General features: G+C 41.0%; 1 protein-coding gene across 2 annotated transcripts in view; it reads right to left on the bottom strand.

The window, feature by feature from the left end:
- The window catches only part of SHC4 (SHC adaptor protein 4), a 148,680-nt gene that overhangs the window by 23,841 nt on the left and 107,719 nt on the right, over positions 1–17,120 (bottom strand). For both annotated transcript variants that reach the window (XM_013993029.2, XM_003121520.4), the window contains exons 7-9: positions 9,723–9,846; positions 7,485–7,656; positions 5,412–5,472 (exon numbers count right to left, since the gene is read on the bottom strand). In XM_013993029.2, the coding sequence (XP_013848483.1) occupies positions 5,412–5,472; positions 7,485–7,656; positions 9,723–9,846 (357 nt within the window). The remainder of the gene's footprint in view (positions 1–5,411; positions 5,473–7,484; positions 7,657–9,722; positions 9,847–17,120) is intronic.

The following is a 17,120-nucleotide window of genomic DNA, read 5'->3' as shown; positions in this document are numbered from 1 at the left end:
TGGCTATGGTGTAGACCAGCCAGGAAACTTCCATACGCCACAGGTGCGGCCCTAAAAAGACAAAAAAAGCCCAAACAAAAAACCTACCATTCCTTTTTTTCAAATGTGCCATTATGTCTAAGTCAGCAATGTTGTCTTAAGTTTAAAAAAAGAACTCACCCCGTATCCAACTTTAAAATCTTTCTAGGGTAAAGTGTGTGGTTGATGAGGGTTTAACCACACATGCCAGCCATAATGCATTTCAAAAGTTCTCTGTGCCAACAATTACTCTGAGAACCTATCCAACCTGCCTAAGAGAAAATTTGTGGCAAAAAAATAAATACATCCACAGTATATATACTGGAAGTACCAAGGTTTTAAAGTGCCAGCCCTTAGGGTTTGTGGGAATTTAACATCTTTTTGATTAAAAATATCAACATTTTCATTCTAACTGGAAGGTTGGGGAAACATTATGTTATTTTGTTAGTTACTTTTTTTTCTCATGGGGAATTTATTATTAAGGACAGGAATCTTTTATACATCTGACAATAAATACAATACACTACTTCACCAATGAAAAATCTACTGCAATATTTATAATACATGGGAATTCAAGTTTTACGTCAATGTTTGAATAAATAAATACCTTTGAATAAAAAAGCCAAACCTTATTGAAAATGTTTGTAGAAGTGTCTCTCAAATGCTTAGGTACAAATCTCTGGAAAAAGCCATAAAAACTATTTGCTATTCTGGCAACTGCTATTAGCTTAGCCACTGGTCCAGAATTTCATATCACTTTTAAGTACATTACCAAGTAGTCACAGGAACCCCTGATTTCTGGATGTGTGTGGATGCAAGCCACCAAGTTAGGACAGTCCTTCTGCCACACTAGGAGAGACGTTACTTGTCATGGCCCCTGGAACAGGGCTTGAGTCCTTGGATCCCTCCCTGGGTTTGGTGGCTGAGGTCTGGGGAAATGGCTTCCTAGTGCTTTGGTTCCACTAGAAATCAGAGCCTGCTTTTTGACAAAAACAATGCTGTAACTTAGGGATTTTTCAGGGAAGAGGAGATACAGCTGGAGTTTTTTCCAAACTATGGATACAATCCCCTAAGATTCTGAAAGGTTCCCAGCTGTGAGCTGCTACTTAAGGGCCACCATCAACAAAGGCAGTGCCGAAGCTCTGTCTTGGTCCCAGACTATCCCAGTTTGAGTGTAACTGAAGAACAGGTGCTTGCAGTAGAATATCCTATTGTTGTACTAGGGCTTATAAAATATACCCTCAAGCTCCAATACAGGAAACCAAAAAGAGTTGAATATGGTCACTTGTCTGGGAGATAGACATCACAGCTAAAACTAATTCTATGGAAAAAGAGATTCCAAACTCCAAATGAGTGTGTATTACAAAAGTCTCTTCTTGGAGTTCCTGTCGTGGCTGAGTGGTTAACGAATCCGACTAGGAACCATGAGGTTGCGGGTTCGATCACTGGCCTTGCTCAGTGGGTTAAGGATCCGGCATTGCCATGAGCTGTGGTGTAAGGTTGCAGATGCGGCTTGGATCCCGCGTTGCTACAGCTCTGATTCGACCCCTAGCCTAGGAACCTCCATGAGCTGTGGAAGCAGCCCAAGAAATGGCAAAAAGACCAAAAAAAAAAAAAAAAAGTCTCTTCTTGAGTTTGGATCTGATAGTGGCTTAGGGCATGCATAACCCCTGAAAGAATAAGGAGTTACATTGTTTGTTGGCTTAAAGGAGAAATAAAACCAAGATAAACAGAAACAAGAATTGGACTCTGTAACAAGGTTACACTTACAAAAAAAAAAATCTTGAATAAAGTTGAATTGGTACTGCCATATCAATTAACTCCTTCATAAATACAGTGTTTTGGGGGGAAGGATACTTTTAAAATGTAAAAATAAAAAAATTAAAATAAAACAACAAAAAAAGTGCTCTTGAGGAAAAAAAAAAAAAAAAAGGCAGAAACCCTTGCCCCTTTTCTCTGATGGCAGGTCATGATTAGCACATTCAATATCATTCTAGAAATGTTGAGGATTTTCATTTAGTGAGTTCCCTACAGAAGCATATATACAATGGAATATTACTCAGCCATAAAAAAAGAATGAAATAATGCCATTTGCAGCAACATGGATGGACCAAGAAACTATCATACTAAGTGAAGTTGGCCAGACAGTGAAAGACAAATATATGATATCACTTACACGTGGAATCAAAAAAAAAAAAAAAAAAAGGGATGCAGATAAACTTGTTTGCTTGCAGAACAGAAGCAAACTCACAGACTTTGAAAAACTTACCATTACCAAAGGGGACAGGTGGTGGGGCGGTGGGAGGGATAGACTGGGGATTTGGGATTGGCATATGCACACTGAGGTATATGGAATGATTGGCCAAAGGGGACCTGCTATATAGCACGCAGGGAAAAGAATCTGAGAGAGAATGGATATGTGTATATGTATGACTAGGTCACTTTGTTGTTCAGCAGAAATTATCACAACCTTGTAAATTAACTATATTTCAATAAAACTTTAAAAAACTTTAATTTTTTTTCTTTAAAAGAAGCTAGGTGACTGAGGACAGGAAGGCTGTCATGACAACTGATTAATGGAGAGGAGGGAGGTGAGCTGGGAAGAGAGGCACTGGGGCAGGACTAAACATTTTAGAGTTCCACAGGACTCTCCTAGATCCAAAACTCATCTCTCTCTCCCTGTGTCCCATCTCCTGAGTGTGCCAGGAACTGGTCCTGGCACACTCAGGAATTCCAGGACTTATTTATACTTTCCTTTCCCTTCCTTCTCTTGCCACTACCCTCTCTGTGCCTGAAAAATTCCCACTCAGCCCCAGGTCTTGGTTGGTTATCATTTCCTTAGGGAGACACTCTCTAGCCTCCCAGATTAAGTCAGGTTTTCCTGTTATTTGTTCCCACAATATCCTGGGCTTGGAAACACTCATCACATCTGTAAGCATTGTCTTCCTGGCTAAACTGAAAACTATATGAATGCCAATTAGTGTGTCTATCCCTAGTACCTAGCTCAGTGTCCGACCCACAGGAGGTCCTTATGACCACTGAGTGCACTGTTGGATAAACAAAGAATAGAGGATGAGATAAAATAGGAGATGGAGATAATTCAAAGTGAGCCTCAGAAAACGGACACAGTACTACAAAGCATATGTGGTATGTGCCTAACTATTATATCCTAGGTTAGGAATTTCCAGGGTAAAGGAAAAGAGGAAGGAAGGAAGGAATTGCAGGACCTAGGGAACACAGTTTTAAAAAGACATTTACACTTGACAATAATTTAATTTGTTTTGGTCATTAAGAATTAAGAATTCATTTAAAATTTCACAGAACTTGAAAGAATGACATGGAATTTTAATTTCTATAAAAGAGATTGTTAAAGAATCTAAAAATCGGGGAGTTCCCATCGTGGCGCAGTGGTTAACGAATCCGACTGGGAACCATGAGGTTGCGGGTTCGGTCCCTGCCCTTGCTCAGTGGGTTAACGATCCGTTGTTGCTGTGAGCTGTGGTGTAGGTTGCAGGCGCGGCTCGGATCCCCCATCCCGTGTTGCTGTGGCTCTGGTGTAGGCCGGGGGCTACAGCTCTGATTCGACCCCTAGCCTGGGAACCTCCATGTGCCGCGGCAGCAGCCCAAGAAATAGCAAAAAAAAAAAAAAAAAAAGAATCTAAAAATCTACTGGAATCTAGGAATCTAGGAATCTACTGGAGATCTCACTGTGGTGCAACAGGATTGGTGGTGTCTCTGGAGCACTGGGATGCAGGTTTGATCTTTGGCCTGCCACAACAGGTTAAGGATCCAGTGTTGCCACAGCTGTGGTATAGGCTGCAACTGTGGCTTAGATCTGATCCCTGGCCCAGGAACTTCCATGTGCTGTAGGGCAGCCAAAAAAGAAAAAAAAAAAAAGAATCTAAAATACTGCCTTAGCTCACTACTCCTATTATATTTGAGGGTGGTAATCATAACTCTGCCAAAATCCTCAGGTATCCCCACTATATAAGAAATAATAAAATTCATGGATTACATTGGCAAAATTCCATGAGAATTATGAAAAAAATCCTTGAAAGTGAGAAGACTACCTTCTAGGAAGCAAGTTGCTGCTAATTTCATTTGAGCCCTAAAGTGTGGTTATCCAACTCTATTTTCCACTGTATTATTTATAATATCCAGTTATCTCCCCCTCTAAAGCTGCAAAACTCTTCTTCCCTAAGAAATACTTTCAATAGTTTATAAGAACAAAATGACTAACAAGCAGTAGAACGTCTTTCTGAAAATACATTTCCAATCTGATAGTTTATGCCTTGCAATCATCTTGTAGAAAAATTGTGTCCAAGGTCAATGATCACATGCAGGAATAAGACATTTAATGCCCTGGCAAGGATGGGGTGTAGGAACCTCTAACTGGGATGCTCACATTCAGATTTCTCTTCGTTCCCTTTGCCAAACAGAACTAAGGGGTTTCTACTTAATCCTCATGGATTTGACAAGTATCAGTGTTCATATTAGCTTACTGTCTGATATTCTTTGAAGTGGAACTCCCTTGAGTTTTTTGTTCTGTTTTGGTTTTGCTTTTTAGGGCCACACTCAAGGCATATGGAAGTTTCCAAGCCAGGGGGTGAATTGGAGCTATACCTGCTAGCCTACACCACAGCCACAACATTGCCAGATCTGAGCTGCATCTGTGACCTGCACCACAGCTCACAGCAACACCAGATCCTTAACCCACTGAGAGAGGTCAGGGATGGAACCCACATCCTCATGGATATTATTTGGGTTCATTACCAATGAGCCACAGTGAGAACTTCCTCCCTTGAGGTTTTTTATTTATTTATTTTATTTTTTTGTCTTTTTTGGGGTCACACCCATGGCATAGGGAGCTTCCCAGGCTACAGGTCAAATTGAAGCTGTAGCTCCCAGACTACACCACAGCCACAGCAATGCTGGATCTGAGCCTCATGTGTGACCTACACCACAGCTCATGGCAACACTGGATCCTTAACCCACTGAGCGAGGCCAGGGATGGAACCTGCATCCTCATGGGTACTAGTCAGTTTTGTTTCTGCTCAGCCATGAAGGGAAATCCTCTCCCTTAAGTTTTGAGTAAAGAAATCACCTTTGCAGTGAGAGAGCTTTCATGATGTCAAAGCAGTGAGAGACCCCATAAAGCAGAACTGTAGCATGGAATAGTACATAGGTCCAGGGGAGAACCACAGCTTTCCAACAAACACACATGCGGTATTCTGGGCTTCTTGGAATGTAGGAAGCCAGCAGCAGAAGCCTTAGGTGCTTGGTTATACACACCTGACTTTCCCATAAAGTATTTATGAGCAAAAGCCACACAGGACCAGATAACATACAAGGAGTGAGGAGAGTGGCAGATGGGGAAGAGTGATGGTACCTACCTATTGTCCTGCCTTGTTCTAGACAATTCTCATATACACTGCTGCACTTGGAGTTTCCAGGCTGTACAAATAACAAATTGTGAGACATTTACAAACATAATATATGTTCATAAACTTCAAACAAAAAACAAGACAGTGATAAAGCTCCCAGCAGAATTTAGTAGATGACCTCACTTTCTGACACAGGAAGCAGCTGACAGGTGAGAGAAGGCAACTGAGATTTAAGGTGGGGAATACAGACTCCTTTCCTAGCACACTGTTTTGGAGCTGCAGAATTGAGTCTGATTAGGGTAGGGGGTCGTAAATGTAAGTTCTGCATCCTGAGGGTTATCCCTTCTGCTTGGGAGGTCACACTCCAGAACTCAATCCAAGCTCAGGCAGAAGTGTAATTTCCAGGACACTGGTATAAACACTGGCCATTTAGCAAATCTCTATCCAGCATAAATTAGCAGATTGCAGCCCTGCTCTACCAAGGCTTGCACCAGGCTCACTTTTCATCCTTGAAAATCTCATGCTACCAAAGGCTTCAGTTATGCCTTGTACACATAGCTCTCTTCAGTAATGGTAGGGGATCCACTGATGCCTTTGAGAAGGGAAATGTCTCTGCTTGAGAAAGATTAATCTAGCAGTAACATGCAGGATGGTTGAAGGGAATAAAACTGGAAACAAGGAAGGCACTTTCAGAATCATCTGGGTAAGTGAGGACCAGAACTTAGGAAGATGCAATAGGAATGATAAATGTTGGGCAGCTTCAAGATATTTTCATGGTAGGATCCTAGGTCTTGAAGACTGGGGCCAAGTGTAAGAAAAATAGAAACCTGTAAGTTAGTGAAAGAGGAGGAGTGCCATTAATAAACATGAATACCTCTGGATAGGAATCTGGGTTGGAATCAAAGTAAAATGCTGAGTTTAACCTTGATATAAACAGACAATGTACTGCTTGTGGCATTATAGCTGGAGAGGAGGGTAAAAGCTGAAGACAGAGAAGCTGGAGTGTGTGCACAAGTGGCACGCGAGAGGAGAAACCAAAGCCAAGGGCAAAGTTTTGGAAAGGTATTCCATGGTGGTAAGGCAGGGGCTTGGGCTCGCAGGAAAAGGGATGTAAGAAAAGGAGATATCTTTCAGGTATAATATGAAAGATGTAACTTCCTTTGAAATGCATCAAAAATAAGATGGATTGACAGAGGGTAGATAGCTACTTAGGATGACAGAAAAAATAGAGTAAAATGATAATTATAGCATCTAGGTGGTGAGTATGTGAGTGCTCACTATAATTCTTCCAACTTTACTAATAATAAAATGTTGGAAAACATGAAAAAAAGAAAGAAAAACAGCAACTAGAGATGTGGAAGGAGAATGAGAAACTAACGAAGAGGTCTAAAAAAAGAAGAGGCAGCCAACAGGTATCTCATGATGTAGACAGATTCAGAATATTGAAGAAGGAAAAAGTTTAACAGCTAACGCCGTTGGCGATTAAAAAAATCTGTGACCATTGTAAAAGAAATGTCTCTTAAGGTGTCAGGCAGAGTTCAGATTTTGGAAGTGTTAGTGCAGATGGGAATACAGAATTGAAGACAGTGTTTTCTAGAAGCATGTGGACCAAAGGAAGATGAGAGGGAGATGGGACAAGTTTACTTGCAGACAGATGTGAAAGAACCAGTAGACAGAAAATAAAGATTGAGATAGAGGTTGACAGATGGAATACAGAGATGGCAGGAGCAGATGGGATCAGGAGCTCAGGGGAAAGATTAGCTATGGAAACAGTAGCTGAGGAAGAGAATCAAGAAGACAGGAAGACTTGGAGATGGGAAAGGGTGAAGTTGAAGATAACATGTTGGATCATCCTAGTCTCCCCAGTGAAGTAAGATGTGAGGTCATCTGCAGAGGGTGAGGTCCGGATATTGGGAGTAAAAATTATTTAGCATAGTCTCCCACCATGATTCACTCTGTGGCTCTGTGTCGAAGAAGATGATACTTTCTCTCAACTAGTATTTGGAAATCCTCAAATTAGGTCCTCCAGTGATAAGCACAGCAGGGCACTGCTAGTTCCAACGGCAATAAAACATTACTTACCAAATAGCACAACTTTTCACACCGTATGGGGCAGTAAGCCATTTTTTCTGTGGCTTGAACTCTGACCCGCACATCGGACACACCCCCTGCAGGTGGCTGCTTCCCTGGGATTTCATTGTAATACTCATGAGCTTCTTTCTCCTCAGCATGGCCATCAATATGCACCTCCTCACTGTAAAGAAAGAAGAATTCCCAAGAGGCTGGGTGGGAATTCAATGCTGTAGGGGATGCAGAGGGAGCAGAATCATGCAAACTGTCCTGAAAAACTGTGCATTCATGGTCTAAGTTCATAGCTGTGCCTCAGTGATGTCAAATATCTGGATGGAAGTAACCAGATGGTTGAATTGTTTAGCTGTCTGTAGGCAATTAAAGTGGGATAGGCCAACAAAAATGCCAAGGGTGATGCTTTTGTGTCTTCCCTCAGCGATAAAATATGTATATACACACATATACATGAACTCCCTGAATGTAAGTTGTTTTTGTCAATAGGATAAAAATACAAAGTTTTCCTGGGTATCTCCAGCACACTTTGATTGTACCATTTCGGAAATGTTTTACTCAAAGAAAATTTAGATATTGGGCAGAGGGCCTGGTCCAGTTTAGGAAACCAACATGAAAAAAATACAAGAGCTATGGCCAGCTATCTTGTCTGCACAAATCTGGATTATATGAAATTCATAAAGAAATATTAAAACCATCTGTGGCAAGTGGGTAGATTTATGTAAACATGCATTGTTTTAAAAATTGAAAAGGGTAAAAAAAAAAAAAAAAACCAACAGATTTCCATTCCAAATTGGAATTAGAAAAGGTTTCTTATGAAAAAGAATAAATCAAGTCCATTTGAACTGAACCAATTCCACAGAAAACCCACAGAGTTTTGTTGGGTTCATTACATGTCAACAAAGTGAAAGCACTAAGATGTAAGTGCTACCCTAGGAAAAAATCTAACATCAAGGCTTGCTGGTAGCCCCTCTCCTTTCCTACCCTAGACCACCTCATAGAGGAACATTTCCAAACACTGTATTTGTTAATACACAAAATGACACATTAGGGGGGGTTTCAGAAATGCATTTCAAAATGCCCAAGTTTTGTTTTTCGGGCAGGAAGTCTGCAAGCCAGGGGCCTCACTGCATTCCACACGCTGTGCAGTCTGACAGGCCTGAAAGGGTTCGGCTTTCATGGTGGACTTTCTGTACTGTCAACAGAACAACCAGCTCCCTGGGTCATGTGGAGTTCCACCCCCACCACAGCTTAACTGGACCTGATCTACTTACACTGCAGACCCGCAAACTAATGGGGATTCCTGCTATAGACATTTGATTTTCATCATTTTGCCCTTCTTCCTTAATTTTTTAAAACTGATAAGGAAGGGGTCTGGGGTTGAAATGAACCTGAGAAAAGTGTTGATGCTCATCATTTTACAACACTATCTCATTAATTCATAGCTCTGAATAGCATCAGAGAAACAGGGTCAGTCCCTTCTCGCTTTTAGTTTTTCCTTTCATTCTGTTACAAGGCAGGAGGATCTATCTGGACAAATATGAATGGAAGAAAAATAGACATGTCACGAGTTTGCACTGAAACTGTACCTATACATAAGAAAAAAAATTACTAAATTTCATTAGTCAATTTAAAATAACATATTGGGGGAGTTCCCATTGTGGCGCAGTGGAAACGAATCCAACTAGGAACCGTGAGGGTTCGGGTTCGATCCCTGGCCTTGCTCAGTGGGTTAAGGATCTGGCATTGCCGTGAGCTGTGGTGTTGGTCGGACACAGCTTGGATCTGGCGTTGCTATGGCTACGGTGTAGGCCAACAACTACAGCTCTGATTATACCCCTAGCCTGGGAACCTCCATATGCTGCTGGTGTGGCCCTAAAAGGACAAAAGACAAAAAAAATTTAAAAAAATTTTAAATGTCAAATTGGGAGTTCCCATCATGGCTCAGCAGTAACGACCCTGGTTAGTATCCATGAGGATTTGGGTTCGATCCCTAGCCTCAATCAGTGGGTTAAGAATCCGGGGTTGCCATGAGCTGTGGTCTAAGCCGCAGACGTGGCTCAGATCCCGAGTTGCTGTGGCTGTGGTGTAGGCAGGCACCTGCAGCTCCAATTCGATCCCTAGCCTGGGGTGTGGCCCTAAGAAGACTGAAATGAAATGAAATGAAATGAAATGAAATGTACTATTCACCTTAAAAAAAAATTGGTAAGTCAAATAATTATAGAACTCTTGGCTGACCTTTCGCAAGAAGTATTCATAGAGGGATTTTTCAAATACTGTTTAAACCGGAGTTCAAAAGCCTGCCCTATGGTGCTTATGACGTCTTGGGCCATTCCGCTGCGGCATTCCAATATGTGGCAGGCTGCAGGAGGACATACCAAAAAAGTGACAATAAATTTTCAGTAAGAGAAGATTATATAAAGTCAAAATACTTCTAGACTATGAACTAGTAACGATAAAAGGAAGTAGGTTTACAAGCTATCTTCAGCTCTGAAATGACAGAAAGAATACTTCCTATTTCATATGTGTCAAAAAGAAGAAACATTCATGTTTGACAACCAAATACCTCAAAATACTTACAAATTTTGGTCTTAAGGCAGGTAGTTGAGGCCTACATTTTAACAGAGGTGGACTGATTTTGACTAATAGTGTGACTCAAGTTCAGTGTCAGCACCTGGATTCAATACAAAAGATGCTTAGGGCAGCAACCTGGAGGGAAGATGAGGTTTGCATCTTATCTTTGTACAACCTTTGTGGTATATACAGATGATTGAAAAAAGCATAACTTTCTAAACGTCCCCCGACAAAATGGGGAATGAGCCACTGGTGAAGATAGGGGCATTAGCATAGCCCCTCCTCTAGCTGGCCCCTCTCCCTGTCATTGCTGCTAGAAAGTAGTGACAGTACAGTAACCCCTGTCTTTGAAATCCTACTAAAAAACTGTCTCCAACAAGCATCTAAATCAGGAACTCGTGAAGATGACATTACCGGAAGATATTCAAATTTTGTTTTGTATTGCTGTTTTATGGCCATGCCCATTGTATGTGGAAGTACCCAGGGCAGAGATCAAACCGGAGCCACCGCAGCAACCAGAGCCAAAGCTGCGACAACGCCTAATCCTTAACCTGCTGTACCACGAGAGAATGCCCAGAGGATATTAATATTTTTATTAGACACTTCCTTTGAGAAGCAGTGAGTGGAAAGGGCTGGTTTTCACTAGCAAATTAAAGAAATTGTAGAGGGCAGCTGACAGAACATCACAAAGGAATTTGCAAATCTGCTGCTGCTGCATAAAAACCAAAGGTCATATTCAGGGACTATAAATTACTCTCCTCATCATATGGAGCATAAGTTGCCTTGGCTAGAGTATGGTACCATGCTTAGGCCTTACAATATGAAGATTTAATGGAATTTTAAGTTTCATAAGGATGGCTTAGAAAGAGTTGTAAGGATGACTTAAAGATAGAAACAATAAGTCTCAAGAGAAGATTTCTAAAAATTTATTGGTTTGTATAGCCTGAAGAATTGCAGGATGAGGAAAAGCAGAATAATGGTTCAATATATAAGCATATTATTTTTAAAAAAACCTATCAGATATTCTCTGAGAATAGGAAAGAGTGCACAGGGAATTAGAGTCAATCCCAAGGAAGCTATTGAACTGTGGAGCTGTGGAACCAACATGGGAATATTTTACTAAAAGGGACACCTAAGGAGAGGAGAGATCCCTGTCCAGGTGGAATCATTCAACTGTGCTGACTGGGAAGCATGATTTTAGCCTTTGTGTTGCCTTGGAAAGAATCCTGCATTTTTTGAAAGTAAAAAGCAATTCAATCACATCTAATCGAATTTGCAGAGCCAATAACAGTAGGTTAAGAGTCCCCTCTGTGGCTCAGCGGTAACGAACCTGACTAGTACCCATGAGGACAAGGGTTTGATCCCTGGCCTCACTCAGTGGGTTAAGAATCTGGCGTTGCTGTGAGCTGTGGTGTAAGTCGCAGGCACAGCTCAGATCCTATGTTCTGTGGCTGTGGTGTAGGCTGGCAGCTGTAGCTCTGATTCAACCCCTAGTGTGCAAACCTCCATATATGGCAGGTACAGCCCTAAAAAGCAAAAGAAAAAAAACAAACACACAAACAAAACCCAGTAGTTGTAGTATAACCTACAATGACGTTTCCTCGCTTTATGTTGATAATCATCTCAAGGGATCTCAGATAATTCTCATATCAGAATTAGTTGGACATTTTTTAAAAGACTATATCTCTGAACTTTTGGAAGGGATGTCTGGTGGGGAAGGACAGGCAGAGCACTAAGGTGTCAAATCTCCAAGAGTTATTTATCATTTCTTATAAGTTTGTCCCTTTAAAGAAGCAACCTGGATCCTGAAACAGACTTAGGAGCTAATTATAATTTTGAAAATTCAGTTAAGAGTATCTATACATTTATATCCCTTTTACCAAAGAAATAATGCTTGGTCTGTCTTTGGACCATCATTGTATGTTGTCCCTTCTTTTCCTCTATACTAGTTTCACACAGTGACCAATGCACAGAAGGTATTTTAAAAACATGTTGAATAAATAAATGCCGGTTTCTCTGAATCACACCAATAACTCTGTGTTCATTTTTTTTTTTTTTTTTTTTTTTTTTGGCCACATCTGTAGCATATGGAAGTTTCTGGGCCAAGGACTGAAAATCTGAGCTGCAGCTGCAACCTATGCCATAGCTGCAGCAACACCAAATCCTTAACCCACTGCTCCAGGCCAAGGATTGAATTCCCACCTAAACAGCAACCCAAGTGGGTCCTCAACCCACTGGGGAACCCACAGCAGGAACTCACTGTCTTCAATTTTGCTGAAGTGAGACCCACAGGGAGCACCCATGATGGGGTAGGTTCTCACAACCACTAAGAGGTCCAAATAACTGCTTGGGTTGTTTGTGGAAATGGTTTCCTTTTTGGTCCAGCCTCATATCCTTAAACCTACAAAGCAGCCTTGGAGATGTGTCGCTGGTGGAGCCAAAAGAGTTGTGTTACATTACGATCAGAAAAGGTAATTCACTTGAGTTATTTTTTTTCAGCTCATAAATTCCTGGTCTAATTAAAACGGAAGTCAAGACCAGAAATCATACCAAAATGGAAACAATTTTTATAATTTCATTTCCTCTTAGGATCAAGGAGATGTCTTGATATTAACATTGAAAAGATAATGAGAGGCAGGAAATTCAAACATAATAAAGAAATAAATAAGAAAAACCAAAGTGTACCTCCCATGAGAGACACGAGAAAACTAAGACGTCTGAAAGAGCTCTGTAACAATCCAAGTTCAAGTTCCAATTATGCCACAATTGACATGAATAAGGCAACTCTACAGTAAAGTCCTCACCTCCCAAGACAGAGCCCTGCATGATGTGTGAAGTCCCTTCTTGCTTTCAAGAAACCCTACCCTTCCTCAGTTGCAGCAGCTTAAAGCCTGTGAAGAGCAAGGCAAGGCACCTGGGCACACAGGAATGAATTAGTGAGTCAACCAAACCCACCAAATGTCCTCTACAACTGCTCACCTACTTCTAAAGTGTTCTATTTCTCTCAGCTTTTCTGATGCTGGTACTGGAGGTTTTGGTCCTGTTCCTGGGCTGATGCTATCAATAAAGTTTTCTGCTTTGCTTTATTACTGTCGTATTACCTTTTTTGGATTAAACAGGAAGAGAAAGGAAAAACAGTGGTGCCCACCTCCGTGAAACAACTGGACAAGAAACCTGACCTACGCAGGTGTCCTATTCAGCTTCACCACCTTCAAGGAACACGTGCATTTTTGTGGTGCTCTCACTGTCATTCACAAGGGTCTCTTTGAAAAGGCTCTTTGTTTTTTTTTAGATTGGTCATGGGCCAGAATAAGAACAGGCTTTGAATCACATACAAATATGTCCATTTCCCAGTGCCAGACCCATCTCAAAAAGCTCAGATAAGCACCAGCTTGGCCAAACACTGCCCAATCTTTAGCTAATGGGAAGGAAGAAAGACAAGCATATAAAAAGTCCCAATTCCCAAAAAAGAAATTGACTTTCCAATGACATGACAATTTTGCTTTGATCTTCAGGTCTGGACTCAGACACAGACCTGGGTTCTTTTCATTCTGCCTTGTAGCCAAAGAGACCCACACTAGTTTTGTGTACCAGGTACAATATTAAGTAGAATTTAAAAGAATCTTAGATTCATATTCTTCTGTCTTTTTCCATTTGGCTTCCTAATTGGCTAGTCTCGGACAAGAAGCTGAGAACAATTCGTAGATAATAACAAGCCCTTCTTTATTGTTTTATATTTGTTTTAAGTAGATCAGCTTTGTTGTTGTTATTGTTCTTTTGTTTTTGTTTCTGGTTTTTATTTTTCGTTAGAAAATTAGAAATTCAAAAGTGCAGATTCTCAGGTCAACCACCAGATGGTGCTGTGGGATTGAAGCACAGAGTCTACCACTGCTTAGGGGGAAACCAGCCTGAAGAAGCTAGCCAGCAGTTAGTTCACAGTTAACCAATGTCACTAGGATGCCAGTGCATGTATTTCATAACCATAAAAACACTTTTACTGGAACTTACCTTTTCAACAGAAAAGGCCTTTTATAAAATGAAGAGTTCACTAAAAGTTCCCAGAGAAGATGGAAAGAGCAGCACCTCCACCGACCTGAACACACTGATGCAAAAAGTGAATCAAGCAGACAGGAGAGAGTGGGAGCATTCAGGCTCATCAGCATGAAGCCTGGGCTCCCCTGCCTGTCAGCCAATGACGTGGTGCTTCCCAAGGTGACCAATGGCATTTTCCACCTACATCCCCTTAACTCCTCTTCAGTCTGAGACATTCCCGGGTATCTTCTTCCAGAGAAACTTGCTCTTCCTCATGTCTTAGTTTTCTCCCATACCCTGAGACCCTCAGCCCTCTTCTTTCTGGGTTCCTCCTTCAGTGATCTCACTCACCCTTAGGGCTAAGAAGCTGCAGTTTTTTTGAGTCTGCACCAGAAGGCGAGTATCTCTCCCCAGCCCCCATCCACCCCTTGGCTTCTCTTTACTGAACATTTTCCCCTGGATGAACCAAACTCACCAGGCAATTTATAACACTGTCTTTCTGGTTTCGCTACTTATTGTATTTATTCAAGGATTTAGAACATTCTTTTCCTTTTACAAATGTAGTAAATATTCATTACAGAAGTTTCAGAAAATAGACTCTAAAAAATAAAAATTACCTAAGTCCCACTATCAAAGAAAGAGTACATACTATTAACATTTTGGCATGTGTTTTTCCAGTCTTTTTTCCAAAAAATTACCTGAGATCCTACTATACATATTGTTTCTTTCTCTCTCTCTCTCTTTTTTTTTTTTTTTGGCTGCACCTATGACATACAAAAATTTCCAGGCCAGGGTTCAGACTCATGCCACAGCAGTGATCTGAGCCACAGCAGTGACAATGCTGGATCCTTAACCTGCTAGGCCACCAGGGAACTGCTACACATTGTTTCATAATCTGCTTTTTGCTTTTTGCATTTAATAACACTGTGAGTATTTTCCCCATGTCATTATTTACTCTTCTATAACACTAGTTTAATTGCTGAATGGTAGTACAGGCTATGGATTCATTTAAATAATTTGATACTTATGAATATTTAATTAACTTTCTTCTTCCTATTATATAAATAACATATGACAGTGATTTTTATTGCTCAATCCTCATGCACGTTCTGCTGCCTTAGAAGTAAAATTGCTGGCTCAGAAGTGTTTACATTTTTTAAAGTTTTGATGCAAATTGTCAAACTGCTCTCTAAAACATTTGGATCTACACACCTACCAGCAGGGTTCAAGTTATTACTACACTAAACCATATTTTACCTTTTACCACTGTTGGAAATTTAAAGACAAAATATGATCTCTAATTTTAATTTGTTTTTCACTGATCACTAGTTAAGGTAAAACTTTTTTTAATGTTTCTTGGTGACTTGTAATCTTCTTTTATGATTGTAAGCTCCAGGCCTGAGTGAGTCCAGGTGCTTACAGACTGGATGAGTTTAGTAAAATCACCTTTTTTCAATACTAGCATTTGCTTCTATTAAAAGGGAGTAACACTAGTTAAGCACTGGGTTAAGAATTCAACCGCAGTGGCTTGGGTCACCAGGGTGACATGGGTTTGACCTTTGGCTCAGCCCAGTGGATTAAAGGATTCAGTGTTGCCGCAGCTGCAGTGTAGGTCACAGTTGTGGTTCTGATTCAATCCCTGGCCCTGGAACTTCCATATGCTACAAGTTTGGCGATAAAAGTAAAAAACAAAACAAAAAAAGGAGTAAGATAAATTAATACCAACTTCACAGGATAGTTGTAAGGATGAAATGAGATAATGCAGACTAAATATTCCTGACAAAGCCTGACATGTGACCAGCATGCAATAAATAACTTCTGGTTCTTATTTCTCTACTGGGTTGTATGTTTTTCCTGTTTATAAAAAACCCCTGTTTCTCATCACTCTAAATCACTCCACACAATAATAACATTGGTTGTCATTTATTGTATACTTACTATGAGCCAGGCATTGAGATATATGTATTGCATATATATCTCATTAAATCCTCAGGATCACCTGATTTCTATTTCTTTTTTTTTTTCTTTTCTTTTTTTTTTTTTTTTTTGTCTTTTTAGGGCTGCATCTTTGGCATTGGAACCTCCTGGCCTAGGGGTCTAACCAGAGTTGTAGCTGCCAGCCTAAACCACAGCAACAGCAATGCCCAAGAAAATGACCCTATGTTTCTAAGTCATCTAACAACTAGACTGACCTGCTTCCCTGAAGAAGAAAGAAAGATGAGACAAGAGAGGCTTCCCCTGTAGTGTCTCAGAGTCCTCCCAACAATACCTGCACGTAGATGTTATCACTCCCACTTAAAGAAACTGAGGTGCAGGATGGGAAACAACTCAGCTGAGGTCTCCGGTGAGATGGGGGAAGAATTATGATCTCCACCCACTCTAACTCCTCCATCTTTCTTACTTCCTCTCCACAGGCTGGGGACTAAAGAAGGAAAACACTGAAGTCTCCACCTGAACTGTTTCTGAGTCTGCTCTCTTCTGAACTTTCACATTCCGTTCAGGAGCTCAGTCAACATTTCTCATAAATGCCTTTGCAGATTCCTTGCTGTGATCTCTGTGGGTCCCCTGAAGCATATTAGTGCTGATGAACTACTCAGGCCCCAGAACAGGAGATTTCAAAGTGAATGAGTTGCTTCATAAATTTCTCTGCCTCTCTTAGTTCATCGAAGCAAGTGGGGAACTTTGCCCAGACTGTGGGTCTTGCTGGGCCATTACCCTCAACAGCCAGCTTTCATCTCTGCACTCCTCCCACAGCTTACCGAAGGGTCATGACATGCTTGAGATGTTCAGTGACTGATGGCAAAGTTACTAAACATCTAGATTGCCTGATCTCTTTGTTCTTCCTTTTATCCTGTCCCTTCCAGGTTGAGATGAAGGCCTTTGTTGCCAGAGGCCTTTCCCAAAATAGCATACAGTCATTCTTTAGGGAAGCTTGGGATTGATTAAAAGAGGCTGCTCTCTGGCATCCTTTGCTGTGCTCCACACCTACTCCTCCTCCCCTTCACTAGTTCCTACCTCTCCTACCCACTC

Source organism: Sus scrofa, chromosome 1, assembly GCF_000003025.6.
Source record: "Sus scrofa isolate TJ Tabasco breed Duroc chromosome 1, Sscrofa11.1, whole genome shotgun sequence".
Lineage (NCBI taxonomy): Eukaryota > Metazoa > Chordata > Mammalia > Artiodactyla > Suidae > Sus > Sus scrofa.
This window is presented reverse-complemented; position numbering and strand designations above follow the sequence as displayed.